Source organism: Platichthys flesus, chromosome 17 (genome assembly GCF_949316205.1).
Source record: "Platichthys flesus chromosome 17, fPlaFle2.1, whole genome shotgun sequence".
NCBI classification, from domain to species: domain Eukaryota; kingdom Metazoa; phylum Chordata; class Actinopteri; order Pleuronectiformes; family Pleuronectidae; genus Platichthys; species Platichthys flesus.
Genome location: NC_084961.1, coordinates 11,086,885 through 11,106,062, shown reverse-complemented (window position 1 = coordinate 11,106,062; position 19,178 = coordinate 11,086,885). Strand labels below are relative to the sequence as shown.

At 43.3% G+C, this 19,178-nt stretch overlaps 1 protein-coding gene across 1 annotated transcript in view; it reads left to right on the top strand.

The window, feature by feature from the left end:
- Positions 1 to 3,280: 3,280 nt before the first annotated feature.
- The window catches only part of cdk6 (cyclin dependent kinase 6), a 35,433-nt gene continuing 19,535 nt past the window's right edge, over positions 3,281 to 19,178 (top strand). The window contains exons 1-4 of the mRNA XM_062409672.1: positions 3,281 to 3,447; positions 4,302 to 4,668; positions 8,693 to 8,828; positions 14,880 to 15,047. Of these exons, the coding sequence (XP_062265656.1) occupies positions 4,445 to 4,668; positions 8,693 to 8,828; positions 14,880 to 15,047 (528 nt within the window). The 5' untranslated portion in view covers positions 3,281 to 3,447; positions 4,302 to 4,444. The remainder of the gene's footprint in view (positions 3,448 to 4,301; positions 4,669 to 8,692; positions 8,829 to 14,879; positions 15,048 to 19,178) is intronic.

Genomic DNA, 19,178 nt, shown 5'->3' with positions numbered 1-19,178 from the left:
AGCCAAGGAAAATGTACGGAACATTCAAGGGAGGGGCGGTAACGGAGAAGAGCGTGCAGGAGGCAGGAAATCACGTGACTCTGTTTACAGCACATCATCACCAACGTCGGCTCTCATCACCAAAAGCTCTCGAATCTCATTCTGTTTCTTTGTCTGTGTCTCCTATATGTATGCCTCCTCTTTTTCATCATGAGATATTGGTGTTCTTTCGTTTTTGCGTCCGTACCATGTTAGAAACTCCAATCGACACGGCCAATGGCTTGCTGGGAACCTTCTGGACATTTTCCTTCTGTTTTCTCACATGGGCTCAAGTCCTGGAAAATGTCCAAAGCTACTGACTTGGACGTTTGAGTTCTCACATACAGAGCCTCGGGATTAATTTAGGAAATCATGCTGACTCCTGCACATTTCTGTCACACACAGGTTGGAAAATACACAAAGTAAGGTTAGAGCTAACTCTACCATATCCAACAGAAACAGAAAAATGTTAAAACGTATTCATACATCATCAGTGTTCATAATATTACTTAATATTATTTTCACAAAGTAAATTGTTTTTTAATTTTACATAAGAATGCAGGACTAAATAGAGCATTGCAATGGAGCTTTTTGATATTTTCAAATCACAAATTTCACTTATATCATTTAGCATTTACAGGTAACAACAAAGAGTGTCTGTGTAAAAAAACAACATCAAATAGCAGATATATGAAAATTCAAGCGCAAAACTAAGTTTTTGTAACAAAAGCAATATTTATAAGTATAAGTAAGTATGAAATAAGTATGAAATAAAGTATGAAAAAAGAACAGATATATTTTGCTGTTCACACAAAATAGTGAATAATTAAAGAGATTGAAGATTATGATTATTATTAATATTATTAAAATAATAAATATTTTGCCATATCAAAGATAAGTTTCCAGGTCAATTAAGTGCAATTAAATCCTAACAACAACATCCACTAAAATGAGTGCGGATTGTTTATTTTCCACATCTGCCAGGGTATTGTTAATACACTGTAATTTTGCTCCCATATAGAAGTTTAGGAACGAAAGTTAAACACAAGATTAAACACTAAATTGTGTTCAGACCATATAGTCCCAGAACAGGATGTTCATAATTGGACCATCCTGTTCCTGCATCTTTTGTGAAAATGATTCCCCTGCAAGAGCCCCTTCAAGGTAAACACAAGACCAACACATGCTGCAGAAACTTGAAGAAAGCCTGCATGTCAGGTATTTACTGATCAATGACTATTGCCGGGGATTAAACTGAGCGGCCACAAAGTTTCAGAATGTGTGTGTTTGAGATGTGTGTGAGTGTGTGTGTGTCTCTCTCTCCTTTCTATACTGCACACAAGAGATCTAATTGGTTTGTTCTCTGGCTAAATCACAAGTATGCATGCTAATGTATTCAATCTGGGCAATGGCTCTCAGAACTGATTTCACATGAACAATGATGATGGAAAGATGTAAATGCCCACATTTACAGTAATTGGTCTTGGGCACATTGTCTGCATTGTGTGTTTTGTCATGCAAATGGTTTTTAAATGTGAGGTTGCCTATAAAGTTGGGCAGACATACTTCCATGTTATTATCCCCCCATAGTTTTACCTTTTCAATGGAAATCAGTGGATTCTAGGAGCAGCCAGCGAGACAGGTTTGCATGTAAATGATGGCACCGGGGGAAGGTCCTTCCTCTGATCTTCTGTGCATTTCTAATACGCTCCCTTCAATGAGGTTGGGACAATGGGCCTCGGTTACACGCCTGTAATTGGCTATTCATTGGGATAATCTAACATCAAGTCTTGTCATGTCCAAAACCGTGTCCGGCATGGAAGAGGGAAAAAAGTGAAACTTTATTATGGAGTTTGAAGAACTTCTTCCACAGAAGATATTGCTGGAAATATAAACCCCTTTACATTTATAATATCTAATAGAGGTAGAGTTTAAAAACATAAATATATCAACTTAAAACATATAATAAACCTGATTAAATCCAACAACTAAAGTGAGTTTTGTTGAAGAAATCAAGTTTGAGGTTTTACAATTTTTAATTCATGTATTTAGTTATTGATTATAAATTCCCTTTTATAACAACCTGTAAGGTAAGTATATTTTGTATGTTAATTCTATAGAAATAATTAAAAAGGCACATTTGGCAAATTCTATGTCAGAAGAATTATGATTATACAAAAGTTTCTCATTGTTCATAGATTAGTATTGTTGTTTAGGCCTCTGTAATGAACTGACCTGCAGACATTTTTCCATCTAACAATAAATGTATACTCTGTATAGATGATGATATTTGCACACTTATAGATACATATAAACAGAATTAAAGATAAGTGCTATCAAGTATAGACCACATGGCCATCGGGCCTGGATAGGGCAGGGGGGCCTTTGGCAAACGACCACCCGAGCAGAGGAGTCCCAGCTCCGGCCACAGATCAAGCCACCGGGGCCTTGAACCTGACCCCTCAGGACCATCACAGGCCGAGCTGGTCACACCGCATTCCCGCTGGCACTTTTGTTGCCACGGGGGGAGTTCCTCTGTGTGTCGGGGCACATAGAAAGATAGTGTGGCCGTCCATCCGACAAACCCCCAAGCTCTCTCTCTCTTTCTCTCTCTCTCTCCCCCCGATTACCCGCGGCGCTCCCGGTGCTGACACTGGGGGGACGGAACCCGCAGCGGAGCGCCGCGTCTGAATGGCGGAGCACCGAGGAGGCCGAGGAGGGAGGCGGCGAGGCCTTTGTAGTCGGGGAGGAATGCGGAAATGTCCCCGCTCCGTGTCAAACCTCTCTGAAGGGGGTCAGGCCACATTCAGCCGGCGTGGGAAAGGCAGGCAGAGCCGGAGCTCACACACACACACACACAGGCAGGCAGGCGCGGGGCTGCAAATCCATTTCTATATATTATATTTATATTTATATAGGGCCGATCCAGGGATATATGTCCTGGAGAGAGTGGGGAAGAGAAAGAAAGAACAAGTTCTGGCTGCTGGATGGGGCTATATCACGCGTTTGCCTTTGTCCTGTGACCCCCTCCCCATCCAACACGCCTCATCCCCTTCCCCTACACACTAACTTGCAGTGAGAGTGTGTGTGTTAGTATGCGTGTGAGTGTGTGTGTGTGTGTGTGTGTTAGTACAGCCCTCCACCACCGCGACCGCCCTCCTCCCCTTGTGTGAGTGTATCTGCCGGGGCTGATGCCGTGTCTGAGGCATGGGGGGTTAAAGAGGAGGACTGCTTGCACCCGTCCCCCCCCACCCCAAAAAAGAAAAAACTACCTGTGTGGCCCCCGCATGCACGCATGTGGAGGAAGAAGGACAGCGGACCCGGGATGTGTTTGATGCGGGGACAAGGTCTTATTATCCCCGAGACAACCACAGCGACCAGCGCCTCCTCAGCATTTTATTGGACATTTATTGACAACGTAAAAATAAGGTAAACACTGGAACCGGTGGAGGTGTGGGGGGGTTATTAGCGGCGGATGTGATGCCAAAATGTCTTCAAGGAGCCGCTTTTCAATTTAATGTCGTTTTAAAACGAGCGCAACGTGCTGCTCCCTTGATTTGTTAGTATAACTTTAATTGGGCTCCGCACAAATTAAATTAATATAAATTAGAGGAAGCAGCCGAAGCTGATGAAAACACGTCTAAAACGCCCTCGTGAAACCGTTTCACGCATCTATAGCGATTTCCAGCACGAAACGTGTATTTTCGGGCTGTTTCACAATTTTCTTTAAAGGACTGCTGCTGTAGGAAGTTCAGACAATGCAATCAGTAGACAGCCACGTGCTCGCCAAAGTTTGTGTCGCCTCAAACATAAACTTTGACCAAGCTGGTGATCGGTTAGTTAAGTGACTTAACCGACCCTCCAGCTGAATGCACGTGTCATGTGTGTGCGTGTTCTCTTTTAAAAATGTGATTTAATTCCTTTTAACAGATTAAAAACTTGCAGCCTCGCAAGAACATTACTTCAGAAACACTCCGCGTGGGGGGGACTATATTTCAATTTTTTTTTACAACAAGACAGTTGAATCAACTCAAAGGCGGATTGGTTAAGAGAGTGTAATTTGAATTATTTCACATTATTCTGTGTTTAAGGGGTTGGAGGACATGAGCCGCTGTGCGTAATAGAGGAGGAGGAGTGGACGTTGGGACGCAACGCTGCCCTTGTGTTGATAGTCGGAATAAAACATGACAGTGCTGTTGTTGCCTACCTGGAGCACAGTTTGACCAATAACCTGACAAAGATGGTGACTTCCTCCATCTGTGTCTTCTCCCTGTCCTCTGTAGGCATGGCATGTGCCGACTCTTTTCTGTGAATATGCCTTCGTAGAGCTCTCTGGCTCGCCAACCCTCGCCGGGATTCCCCGCAATATTTTCAACAAGAGACGGAGGCAGAGAGACAGAGAGGAGAGGAAAGAAAATCTGCAAAAATGGACAAAGAGAGTATTGGCACTCAGTATGAGCCCGTGGCCGAGATCGGAGAAGGCGCTTATGGGAAAGTGTACAAGGCGAGGGACCTGAAGAACGGCGGACGATTTGTAGCCCTGAAAAGAGTTCGAGTCCAAACGGAGGAAGAGGGGATGCCTCTCTCCACCATCCGGGAGGTGGCGGTACTGAGGCAGCTGGAGGCCTTCGAGCACCCCAATGTTGTCAGGTAAGTGTGAGGGGAGAGGTGGGTAGTCCAGTGTGTGTGGGGGGGTCTGTGTGTAATTGTGTGTTTTCCCTGTTGTTTTAATAATGGTCTCTATGGTTATTATGGGGCCTCAAAGGGCTGGACGATATAATGGCTGGAAATGATATTTAGGCATAACTTACGAGTTGATAAGTATCACCATTAGTGTCAGATTATGGTTTATTTTTTAAGTTTAAAGACAGATGCTTTGCTACTGAGAGAAGGTTTTGGTTTTAAACTCTTTATGAGCAGAGAGTGACACTTGATAAACAGCTCAAAATTTTACAAATCAGAGTGAGAACAATTGTGTTATACCCCTTCACTCTTCTTGTTTTATGTATAAGCAGTATATAAATATTTATTGGCTGTTTGTTATATAAATATTGATGGAAATGCAATAATTTATATATTTTTATTGCCCAGCTTGTGCTTTACATGTCCCACAGTAGACACGTTTTTGCAGCAGTAGTCCGCCTTTGAAACTTTAATGCCGGCAATAAGAAAACATGTGCAGCACAACAACTAGCTGGGTGCTGTCACTGACAGTAGACGCATGCCCACCTGTCAGATCCCAACCTTCACCTTTTTCCAGTACTGGTTACCTCTCTATAGTTATTGCTTGACTCATGTATGTATCTCTAAAACACTCAACTCCACTCAGTATTAAACATAAGTCTTATCTGCCTTCTAAAAGACAAAACATCCTCAAATACTGGTCACTTCCTGTCCCACTTTTCCAGGGAAATGCTTCTGGCTTATATGATAAAGTGGAACAGAATATGTATGTTTTAAAAAAGAGATCATGATCTCTTTTCTCTCAGTGACATCTTCTCTCCGCGTGGGAAACGTAGAGTTTCCATTCAATGTTGACCTTCCTAATGATATGACCTTCACCTTTCTGTAAGATCTATATACCTAATATTATTTATAATTATAGACCTGCTTATATCCAGTACTTTTAATTCAAAATATTTACCTAATTTGATCTAATTTGCTTATTTCAGAGAAGTGCAAGTAGACTTTGGGCTGAAAATTATCAATGATTTCATTGCTGATGAATCTGTTTCATAAAATGTCGATTAACCCTAATTTCTTAAAGCCATTGAATAGTTTGTTTAGCTTGACCAACTTTCCCAAAAAACGACTGAAAAGATTTGATGCATTTTATATATGTGTGCCCACCAAACCAAACACTGCCGAAGTGCCCACGAGCATGACGGCAACCCTGTCCTTAATCAGCTGCTGAAAGTCAGATTGGATTTAATGACTATATTTAAAGTAAAGTTACATACCCAGTTTGAATAGTTCATTTCCTCACTGCTCGACTCAGAGAGGACATTTTCTTTCAGTTTTGTATTGAGTTGTTCACTGAGGTCGGTCAGCCACTGCGTCATATGCCGGCTCTGGCCAAGGTCTGACCTTGGTTTTTGTTTTATTATGGGATATTGAGTGCTTTGGGATGGAAGTTCTAAGTGGACTTTCAGAAGTATGGCAAGTCCCCTTCTGCCTCTAACAATAATTCCCCAGCGTATAAATGAATAATGGAGGACAATGTTTATGGTTTTCTCCTAAAGGGATCACAATGGCTTTGTTCTCACTGGAAGGCAAAGGGTGTGCGTGTAGTTGTTTCAGGTCAGTTTCACGCAGTGGTTAAATTGAGTTTGTTTGCTACTTTGACATCACAAGATCGTTTGTTAGCATTTGTTGTGATCAATTGATGTAAGAGTGCAAACTGTCCGACTCATTGAACCATCAGAGGAACCCCACTATCCCCCGGTTTAGCCAGGAAGCAGTGCCAAGCAGCTCAGGCCAGGAGGAGTGCATTGTGGGCTTTCTGTGTGACTCCAGGCAACCCCTGGATGTTTGTAATGCGGCCCATTATTCATTCCACATGTTCAGTGTCTGCTGAGAGCCCACATTGTAGCCCGACAATCGAGCAGTGAGGGGCGTTTAACTCCACCACGTCAAGGCGAGGGCGCCGTCTTTGCTGTGACATCATGCACAGCGCTAATATCTTGAACGGATCGCCTCTCACACACTTTTCTGACTGTAGCATTTCCAAGTCTGCTGATTGCAAGCGCATTGGCACGGACACGTGATGACTTGTTGGATGGGAATGAAAGGGTTTCCGCAGAGATTTAGTCAGCTCTTTCCATGCTTCAATTTAAAACAGATAATGTAGATTAGCCCTGTTGGAATAATGGCAGCGTGCATTGGAACTACTGAAGTGGCATTGAGTAGCATCGTTTTCATTGTGTTCTCACATTCGCAGCAACAATCATCGATTCAATCTCTTCGGTGTCATTATTTTGTTAGCTTCTATCTTACTTAGCATAGTTAGCTAAGTAAAAAATATACTCCGTCATTATGCCTTCCAAGCACATTGGGATTACACATTGTCGATAAATACACTGTAAGGGAAGTGTTGTTGAAGTGATGAGGGACCAAACAGCCCATTTGTGTAATGCAAATTGCGTATTTTAACAATACAAAGCATATCTACCGCTTTATTCCCATGCTATTGAGGTGTCATATGATTACAGTAATCTATCACTGGCACACATGCATCGGTTGGAGATCCGTCCAGAATCCATTCATCTCCTCTGTTATCCCGACGAAAGATGCGGCCTTCACTTTGGTCCACTTCCTATAGAGCATCAGGAGTTGTCATGGCACCGGTTGAGGAATGTTACTTGTTGTTCCCAGCTCTTTGAAGAAGACATACTGGATAGATTTTTTTTTTCCCCCTGCTTTTCATTAAAGCCTCACTTGGCTGGTTCGCTGACATAATCTGGATTCTTGGCCTTAGTTAGTTGCCCAGTGAAACACAACCAAATACATTGGGGCTTGGGGCTCAATAGTCTTGAATCCTTAGAAGTTTAGCATTTAGCATGGAGCTAGTTGACATTTAAAGAGTAACCCGAGAGAGCGACATCAGCACAACCTGCAGGAGATTGTTAATCTGGTTATTTGGTGAGTTTGCCTTTCCCATATTAAGGAAGCATTCACATGAGTAGACAATATGTAAATCATGCATTCAGTATGGGAAAAAATTCTGGAATATTCAGATGACAGGCGGAGTCTTGGTAGAGCATACAGGAGGCAGGACAAGACTTCTGCTTCCCGAAATCTGTGTTTTTGTTTACAACAAAATCTGAACCCAGGCATTGACGCAATCACAAAAAGCTCTAAAATGGAGTCTGCTATTTGTATGACACGCCCCTTTTACATCCTGAGATCTTGTATCCTTTTAATTTTTTGCATTAGAAACATCAACACACCCACGAATTTTCTGGAAATGTCCCTACTGTATCTTCACATGGGCTTCCGTGGATAATTTCTGGACATTTTACTAGGGACTGATTCCCATTCAGCCCATTCAAGCCCAACTGTGTTAATTTTCTACTGCTGGTTTCTGTTAAATACAACTATTCAGGAGCCGTTTTTATGTCTAAGTCTCAATGTGGACATGTGGATTTTCCCTGGTCATAACTGAATTTAGATCTTAATCAAAGAAAAGCAACATATTCAAGTGTGTTTTCTTTATCTATATCCTAGACCTTTATTCCCACGTGATTAATAAAGTATCCATCTATCTATCTATCTATCTTAAGCGGCCATTTTGACTCTTATCAGCAGGAAACCCAGGTGCAAACAGCAGCTCTGTTTCCAAAAACCATTTCACTTGGTTGTCATACCAGTTATTATTATTATTATACAGGTGATTAGTTAAAGTGTTTGAAACGCCTTCTGTCTGCACCACTCCCTGGTTGCCAGATGCATAGATTATCATGATGTGACACTGTGGCTGACTTTGATTTAAGTAGTGCATTGCTCATGTGCTAACTATGTCTGAAAGGAATATTGTTATCTAACATTATATATGTATATATATTTGTGGGTGTGTATAAAGGTCCAGTCCACCAGTGACCAGAGAAGAGATGTGGTCCTGTCTTTATGTCGTTGAAGCTTAAGCACAATGGCCGACTCTACCCTCTTGTTCCAGGTTGTTCGACGTGTGCACAGTCTCTCGAACTGACCGAGAAACCAAACTCACCCTGGTCTTTGAGCATGTGGATCAGGACCTGACCACCTACCTGGAGAAGGCCCCCGACCCTGGAGTACCACCAGAGACCATCAAGGTAATCCTTGTTTTCTACAACTACTGAAAAATGAATGTGGTGAATTTATAAACTGGTGTCTTTGAACTGTTAGCCAGGCCGTTTCAGACATGAAATGAAGTGACTGAAAAATCAGGTCCAGACACTTCCAGGGATTTGCCTTTCACATATTAGAGACGCAGCAGGAGATTTCTTGGTCAGAAGCGTTCACAACAACAGGGAAATGCCCAGACATGATGTGGAAATCCCACTGCTGCCTTTATCACCAAAGTTTGTAGAATCTGGTCCTTACAAGTTAAAGACTCCATCTGCGTTCTCTACCTATATGGCTCTGCTCTTCCATCCCGAGATAGTTTCAAAATAAACCACTCACTTGCTTGGGGCCTGGCATGATAAGGCCCCATCATAAAATATCTGGACTTCTTTGCAAACTAATATTCCGACACCCATTACAAAACATTTCAATTTCAAGTATTGCTCTGTTTCCAATTGAAATATGAGGAACGCTACTTGCTAAACCTCTCTGGAATGACTGTTGCATGTCTGTATGGTACAGAGTGAGCTTTCTTGGCCGGAGACGTGGAGGACAGAGTGCAGCTCCCTCTAACATCAGAGGTAACAGAGCGTTTGAAGGGCAGCACATGTGGCGGATGGGCTCTAAATTAAAGGGTCCTTCTCTATTTTCATTTTGAGCTCTCAGAGCTGCTCTACACTGTGATTCAGATGGAGACATAAAAATGTGTGTGTGTGAGAAACTGGATTTAAAAACAAAGAGTGTATTTCACTGTCAATCCTCCTCGGTGTTAACCATTCTATTAAAGGTGCTTCTCACTCACCACTATCAGTTTCTCCAATTCATTAAAATGCATCCACATAGTGTCCATTTACACCTCTGCCGAAAGCTCGGAAGTGGATGTGTCGCCAGCTCCTTTCCTCCATAACCGTATTCTTTCATTTGAATCTTTCCCACACAAGCCTCTTTTTAAAAATCTCTTTATCGCGTTTCACCCCAAAGGTCTGTCGATACACCGCGGACATCGCCGCAGGGGCATGCCTCTATTTTTGGATGGAGGGACCTCCGAGTTTAAAGTGTCATGTTTGAAACGGAGAAGTCGCTGAAGCTAGAGTAACCATCGGTTTCACCCCAGGGCTGGGTTTATGTTTGAAAGTTTTGTGTCAGACTGTAATGGCGGCGAGATGCTGTGCAAGCGTAGACGAGTCGGGTAGATCCCACCTGAGGCTTTCCCAGGGTTTTCTTTTTTTTCCTGCTGAAGTCGATACAGGACGTGGCATAGTGGTAGTTTCTGTGGGTCCCTGTGTAGTGGTGATCCTGATTTGTCGTAAAACTATATAATATAATACTATAAAATATTTTCTTCTGCAGCAATACTGAACCCTTTTTACTTAATGTGAACCTGGGACATTTCCTTGAGTTTCACATAAGAACGCAGCGGGAGGTTGTCCAGGTAAGACGCACTCCCAATAACAACGACATTTCAAGAACATTCGCACGAGAGGTGGCACCTGTAGATTTAGCAGAATGCTGCACATGACGTATAAATCCTGCTGCGGACATCACATGTTTTTGTTTTCCACGTTTTTTTTACCGGCTCAGGCTTTATCGGGAAAAGCTTTTGAATCTCTTCTGCTTTCCAATTTGACATCTTCATTCGCATCTTCCATGTGTGGATGTGGCTTGGCATCAACACTCCCGCTGGCTTGCAATTCATTTTCTGCACATTTTCCGGCTGTATTCCAACACAGGCTGACTATTTTTTTGTAAGTTTCACAAGGAGCTGGCGGGAAAAGAACAGTGTATGTCCAGAACATCTGACAATTGCGTTCTCACACACAGGCTCTCTGGAAAATTTTAGGAAAATGTTCAGGCTTCAGTTGCTTGTCTGAGAGCAGTGTTAGTGTGACCAGATCTTCATCCAGGTCACAAATGTAAACACGAAATGCTTTAATAAAGCATAAGTAGATATAATCTTGTCTTTATTGAACACTTAGTGTTGGTTGAACAAAAGAAGAGATGCCTTTGATTAAATATCTGGTCAAAACCTCATTTGGCAGCAATAATCTCATAAATCCCACTTTCTGTGGGTGTGGGTCAGACCTGCACAATGTTCAGGATAAAGTTTCTTCCTTCAGCTCAGCCTAACTTTTAGGCCGCCTAATGTGAAAGGTGTGAAAAAAAACTATTTAAATCAAATACAATTAGTGTTTATTCAACAAATACTTTAAAGAAATTATAGAAGGGTCAAGCTAAGTGTGGTTTGCTTCTTTTGATTCGTGACATTCCTTTTTGATTTACATATGATCGGCCGATGAACAGCTCTGGGGCATCCTCAAACAGTTTGTCTGACAGTGTTTCTGATGAATATCTGCACTCTTTAAAATGACTGTTCACTTTCCCAGCTTTATGCAAATCAGCAGTTCTTCATTCAGAGCATTTTGACTGTGATATTAACAAGGAGTACCTTCTGTCTTATACGATGATGTTTTCACTATGGATGATCAAATTGGAGATAATATATGTTTGGCGTTTGCAATGTTTTCATCACTGTTTGTCTGTCTCTTAGCAGGCTTATGCAAAAACGACCAAACCGATGTTATTGAAACTTGTTGGAAGGGTGGGGTTTGAGCCGAGGAAGAACCTGTTAACCCTGGGAGATTTTTTGATTAGGGATTATTTATTTTTCACTTCCTTTAACATTGTTAGAGCGTGTTTTTCAATTTCTCAATAAATAATGAATGGCACTTGATGAACAAGATTGGGTTGTTTCTATTTGTTTTATGTCACTTTCAACTGAATCTCTTTTGGAATAAGATTGTGACAAAGCTCTGCTAAATTAGTTCTAACCATTTCATCTTTCTTTATTTTTGAATTTGAAACCCTTTTTTAATTAATGGCTGTGTCTTAGGGATAAGCTGATTAATTGATTATTCCATCAACCGGAAAATGAACCGACGATTGATTGTTTAGCATTTTCCAATACAAATGAAAGGTTCCCACAGTTGGTGATTAACCAGTAGATCAATACAGACTAATGGTTAAATGAAAAGAATCAATCATTTTAGTTGCAGTACTAATCCGTGGATCTTGCATCCAAGATCCAACAGTTTTCGTGGTGTCCAGATTGAAGTGAACAAAACAAAAAAGACGACAAAAGAGCTTGAGATAGAAGTTGAAACCATTGCCTCTTGCCTGGAGGGCTCTCTTTTAAATGTTTCAAAAATTAGTGGACATCCCCCCCCCCCCCCCCATAGCTCACACACACACACAATTCTGGCGTTGGGAGTGGACATTTCTGACGCGGTCCAACAATGCAACAAGCACTTTGTTTGAAGCATGGTGACCCCTTAAGGCACACCTCCTTCCTTTTGCTTTCTCCTCACATCCATACAGCCGGGGTCTTGAGTGGACAAAAGGACAATGATGGAGTGACAAGATGGCCCAGGCGCCATCCCCTGTTATTTCTAGGACAGTGGATACTGCACAGTAACCCCCAGTGCAGCCCCCCCCCCCCTCCTCAGTAACTAAATGTACCACCAGATGACCAATCACTTTCCAACAATCGTGATCTTTGGCACACCTCTACCCATCAGATTAAATGTTAACCTCTTCAAAGTTACTTTTGAATTCATTCACATTTAACCAAAAGAACAGGCACATACTTTTTTTTCTCAACTCCAATCTACCCCAAGCACCAGACACCCCACCCTGGTCCACCCCTGTTCACTTCAGCCCCCCCACCCTCTACCACCCATTCGGCCTTCCTTAGACTCAAGACCCACCACATGCTCATTGATGAAAGGGGCCCTCCTCCAGCAATCAAATGAGCTGGAAGGACATCAAGCGGCCGGGCTGCCCCAGCTTCGGTGCTCCTCGCCCGGGCCGGCGCTTGAGACTCGCCCACCCTCCTGCGCCGCCACCGTCCAAGCTTCCACTACTCCATTCTGAGGGCCCATAAAGGGGGAGGTTAATGAAGCATGGGGAGGGAATTACACTAACGCTAACCGGCAGATGTCCCATATTGTGCTTGGCTACAATAAACAATATGGCTGCCTCTGGTCCATTTGCATTAGAAAGGGAGGCGCACTGAGAAAGCCATGTTTTGACTGCATCTTGCGGAGGGCTGCCTACTTTTTTCCCTGGACCTTTTTCCTTCTCTTTCAGGGTCAGATCTGTTGCCTTTTTGTGTGATTCGGTTTCCTCCTGGCCAAGCTGTTTATGGGGGGTGTCTTTTTGGTTGAAGTGTTGCCAGTTGAAGACAGTTGTGGGTTGAGCAACGCATGCAAGTCTCGTTGGTGCTGGAACTTTTCTACGGCTCCGAGTAGGATCTCTTCACCCCCTTTTGGCATGTGGTTGTCACACTTTGAGGCATCGTTCGACCAACTATTTTCACGTCGGCACTTGGCTTTTTCGACCAACTCACACTGCAGTTGAACACAGCTGGGATATTTCGCATCACTCCGTTTTGTGGGTAATCAAGGCGATGGAGAGGATGGCACCCGGGCCAAAGGGCCAAGATTGTTTGTGTGTTTGTCCAAGAGTCACACTCGTGAGATAATTGGTGTTTACTCGGAAATGGTGCTGAAAGGAAGCACGGTGAAATGGCTATTTAAAGCAGAAAGGAACCAATGGGGTGTGGGGGGGGGGGGGGTGGGGGCTATTGTGTCACACACACACACACAAAATAACCAACTACCCGCCGCTGTCCTATGGCCCTGTCTGTCTGCCACCCTGCTCTCTAGGTCATGGCTGGATGGAGCCGTAGAAAGGAAGGTCTGTTTATGCATCCTGCCTGTTCCTGGTCAGAGGGGTGCCCCCCCCCCCCCCCCCCCCCCCCCTGCACACACACACAAATACACACTTGCACAGCCTGGGAAGCACACACACACACACACACACACACGGAAATGTAGATGTAACATTACATTAACACAACCCAGGGGGGAAGGGGGCATTCACTCACATCACTTCCCAGCTCTGCAGTGCTGTGTTGGGGGGCGCCCGGTCTCCACCGCTGCGGCCGGCACAGCAGCCTGCCCCGCGCCGTTTGCTAATGTTTTCTGCTTGACTGTGCGGACCCCTTTGACTCACTCACCAGCTGGTCGGCTGGTGAATAGAGCTGCGGGCTCGGGTCCATGTCACTTGTGAGGTCTTGGCGGAGGGTTTTGGGGTGTGTGTGTGTGTGTGTGTCTGTGTGTGTGTATTTAAGAGAGAGAGAGAGAGAGTGTGTGTGTGGGGGTGTTTTGAAAGGGGGGGTGTGTGGTGTAGAATGCACCCCCGGCATCACAGCATTTTACTGGATCAACATGTCTCCTTTATCTCCATGTTGTTTCCTTTTCAAGCAGACAATCACTTATAACTATATATCGTCCCAAGACCTCGCACCTCTGCCAAAAACTCACCTGGTTAAGCTACTTTCAGAATAACTTATTTGTTTACAGGTGCAGTGCCGGTTTGAGCGTTTCAGTTTGAAGAGAACATGTCGAAGCAGGTTGGCATAGCTGGTTCCTGCTCGCACCATTTTGTGTTGTCAGTGTATCGCGGATGCAGCGCCTGTGGCCATCGCCGAGGTCAGCTTATGGGCATAAAAAGAGAACCAGCGCCAATTAACTCAAGCAGGACAGCTGCCGGGGAACAGAGACCCGAGCTCGCACAGAGCGGGGCCTCTCCGTGTGCGTGTGTGTGTTTGTGTGTGCGTGTGCGCGTGTGTGTGTGTCAGTTATCAAACATCTGCCGAGGTCAACAAAAAAAAGACACAGGCCTCCTCCAGTTAACTCCCTCGCTATCTAAATGTCTCAGCCATTCTGCTTAACTTCTGACTGCAGGGCCCATTCAGGTCTCTGTATGACACAGGAATTAATTAAAATATTGTTCTAGAGGTGCAAGGTCGCAAAACCATCTGTCTTTTGCTTTACGTCGGACAATAAAGGCCGAAAAGTTTCAATTCAACAGGTCACATTTACTGGATTCAGAGCCATAAATAAAAATCTGATTAAACTTTTTTTCCACAAAATACCAACTTAAAACATCCCATACTCCATTTTGTCGTCTCACAGGATATGATGTACCAGCTGCTCCAGGGGTTGGACTTCCTGCACTCCCACCGCGTTGTCCACCGCGACCTGAAGCCCCAGAACATCCTGGTCACCAGCGGAGGACAGATCAAACTGGCCGACTTTGGCCTGGCGCGCATCTACAGCTTCCAGATGGCGCTCACCTCTGTGGTGAGTTATATCTCGTTCGTATATCTAAAGCACAGCAAGACTTATTTTCCTTTGAATCGAACTCTGTCAGCCCACGGTTTCACACCAGATGAACAGAGGCCTAAAAGTGGGTCGCAGGATGTTCAAGTGGGTTGAAGACACAAATAGACTTGGACTATTAAATGGATGGTGATGACATGATGCTTTGGTGCCTGGTATCAAACAAGCTCTAGTCTAGTTTGGTGAATATTAAATATTACTTCCTAATGGTTTTCACATATTTTAGTTTCATATTCTAAATCCATCATATAATTCGCTGGAGAGGCAGTTAATTGTACTTTTTGTATACCTATAGTGTATATTTCACTCTTAAGTCAACCTTTGTATACAACCTGTAACCACTGCGGACTCCGAGCAACATATTTTAAAGTAGGCTAGGTACTTTTTACTTTTGTCAAGACGGTTAAGTTTTCATCATATTAGCCATTCAGGAAATGCTAACTTTTAGATATTGTTGTAATAACGACATTTCATATTCATCATGGTATGATAATAAAATGCAGTGGGATGGCATTACCCTATAATAAGATCACAAAAAGTGTTTATTCATCGAAGGTTTAAGTCGGGTCTATAAATAAGATAAAGATATGCTAGGGGGAAGATAAGGTTCTCGGCCATATATGACATCATTTTCTGACTTGTTAGTTATGATGTCACTTATCACTATATAGGCTTTAGAGCATCTGTCTAGCCTTGCAGTTTGCACAGACGTGGAAAATTTTGGACCATATTTCCTTGTTGATGTTGGCCTTTCAATCAGCTTAATCGTCTGGAGACACCGTCCCAAATCATATTCCCACCAAGTCTAGTTAAAATCAGTCTATGCGTTTCGTCCTGTACAGACACAAACACACACAAACACAGAAACACACCGCCCTGGACCACCCTCCCCTCTCCAGAGAGATAGATAAAAAGTGTCTAATGTGATACAGCGGGCACTTACAGGGCATCAGCCGGTAGCTGCGCGGCGCCGGGCCAAACGATAGGGTTTCTCTGTGTAAAGTGAGAGCTGAGGGCCCCCGCGACCCGTCTCAGGAATCCCTCAGTGGTTGTTGCAGACAGGGACGGAACAGACGAGGAGAGACAGACCCCCACCCCCCCCCCACCCCCCACCCCGCCGTCGGTACTTTGATGTCCAACTATTGAACTCTGGGCTCTGATGACCAGATAGCATAGAGAGGGACTGAAAGGAGTCTTTGGAGGAGCTTGAAATAAGGAGAAACTAGACTTTCACGACGAAGGTAGTAGCTCCATACCTTTTTTGTATGCCTTAATTTGCAGAGAGAAGTCTTCCTGCCCTGTTTCACACTTGCACAGAGAGACGCTCTGTATGCCATTTAGCTCCTTCACTGATCAGCCTGACCAAACAAGTCGTCATTTTATTCTCATCTTTTATTGTTGGCCTTCCTCTTAATATTCCATTAAATTTAGGGTTGGTCATCCTGGAAATTCGACTATCAGTTCGAAAGAAATTTCACTGATGCATCCCTCCCTCTCCAGTCACCCCTTCCGTCAGAGCTAGACCCATATGAACACGTGTTGCCTGACAGCTGCTCGAGTCCCGACCTTTTTCGGTGACTCGCTCGCCAACTTGTCTCTGCTTTGATTGGTCGTGTTAGAGACCTGCAAGGATTTCGACAAAGTGTTTCCGAAAAATGACCATATGACAATATGTAGTAGAAGTCACATATTGTACAACTAAAGCAAGAATTTACTGATCAAGCTTGTTCATCTTGGCACACTAATACAAATTTTAGTTTTGTATTCACATATTATGGTTAAAACATTGTTTCACACTCGAATGAACAGAAAATATCTAATAGTAGATCTCAAGAAGCCAAGTTAGACCTCACATCACAAGAAACATGCATTTTATTCAGACATTAGTGTAGAGTGGGTAATAAATGAAGGTTTTTAATTTAATTTGATCACGGATGTAATGTAAAAATGGGTTAACTGTCTGAAGTGAATATTACAGCAGGTGCTTTCACTTTTAAGACGGCGTTATAAGGAAGTACTGATAAAAATCTTACGAATGATTGATTTTCAGTTGGAATGACAATTTCAAGGGTTTTCTCCGTTTGAGTAACGTGTGATTTTAGTCCAGATCCCAGTTTCTCAGTATTATTATCAAGGGTAATTTTTTATGATTAAGATTTGTATGTGCCCTGTTAATGTGAGTCATTCATCACTTGGCTTGGTGATAATACACAGCTCCGTCTCAGAGGAAGTCGTACCTAACCCAACAGTTTGTAGAGTTACACAATATTCAGCACAAGTGTGGTTTCTACTTCGTTTATGACTCGACGGGGACACTTCGTCGAGAGAAGAATGCTCAACCGGGATTTCACCTTTTCAGATATGAGTGACTGATATCAAGTCCTACACACTCGCACACAAAATCCCACAACATGTAAATCTTGCACACAAACTTGCACACTTATTTCCTTCCTTGGTCACACAGATTGGGCCACAAAAAAAGTGTGTTTGCGTGCGTTTGTGTGAGTGAGATTTCAAGCATGCATGCAACGTGAGCACAGGATCTTTGGTTCCGGATGAACGTTCCTGTGTCTGGAATCCCCCTATCTCTCCAACACACACACACACGGTCTCCATTCATCCATTCATTGTTTCCTCTTGCTAATAAAAGCAGATCATCTACACTGTATGCAGAGCACATACACACACACACACACACACACTTTTTAAGAGGATCTTCCCCTTTGCCCAACAGCCCAGCAGTTACTTATTTAGTCACCTAATGCCACCGTTACTGGCAGACAGATGGGCTTTTGGAGAAATGCTGTTGCTTAAGCGACTCTTCGTTCTCGCTTTCAAAGTGAATCATTTAGCACTTCTAGAATGACGAGACAGTCGGAACCCGCATTTGCATGAAGTTGTCAGAAAGTGTCCCCAGCTCCTCATCTCGTTTATTTTTCTTCTTGCGTCTCAGGTGCAACTTCTTGCGTAAAGTTGCACCCTCGGCCATTTCTGCTGATGACTGTCGAGCTTCTCTTTTTGTGATGAATAAGCTTTCTCACATAGGAGCGAGCTGGTGTGTTCATTTGTCACTGACAAAAAATGTGTGTGTATATACATAAAAAGAAACTTGTGGAGTCTGCGCGTGGTTGTGTTTCACTGATGGCTCTATCGAAATCGCTCACCTACCATGCTTGACATATTTCACCCTCCCAGGGAGGGAGGGAGGGAGAGAGAGAGATAGAGAGAGAGAGAGAGAGAGAGAGAGGGAGAGACCACCCATTGGGTTGGTACAGGGGTCCAGATTAGGTGGCCCCTGCCAAGTCCCTCAGGGTTTGTTGCTTTGTTGATGGTTTTTTAATGACCCCAGTCTGGCCGACAGCTTCATTGTGCCTGCTTGAGTGACGGGCAGATGGGAGAAGCTCATGGGTTAATGTGACATACCAGAATAAGACTGGAGAAGGATCATTTCTCGGGCCGTCCCACCGAGGCCCCACTCCTGCCAAAGCACTTGAGGGAAAAAACATTTTCTTTTGATGTTGTTTGAATTATGAATAAATGCTACAGCAAATGTTTGTTCAAAATGCAGCCCAGGAGTTTGCGGCATCAAAGAAATCCTTTTGTGTAGAGAGAGTTAAAACATGACTTATTATTTAAATACTGCTGCAGAACTGGGTCGGATCACAAAGACACTGATTTATTTTCAATTTAATGTAAGAATTAAATCTTCCACCATAAAAGTTGGAGTCAGCTTAATCAAAGTCGAGGGATGAAAACAATAAAATTAAACATGGGTCTTAACTTAAGATTGATTACTTGCTCTTGAGTTAGTGAGACTTAACTAAGATGTCTTCCTGAGAACTCCAGTTCACGAGCCCTTCTTTCCAATCAGACGACTGTTTCTTGCATTGCTACATATCACATTAGTGCACTGCAAAGATATTACTCTAAAAAAATATGTAATTAAGAGTGATGGTTTAAAAAGGGGCTGAACCTTCCTCAAGCTCCTCAGTGAAGGTTTATCCAAAGACGTTTTCAGATATGAACCCTGTTCAATGTCAGACGCTTTCACATCATCAGGAATATTTCTGGAGCATTCAGGAGGCAGGACAT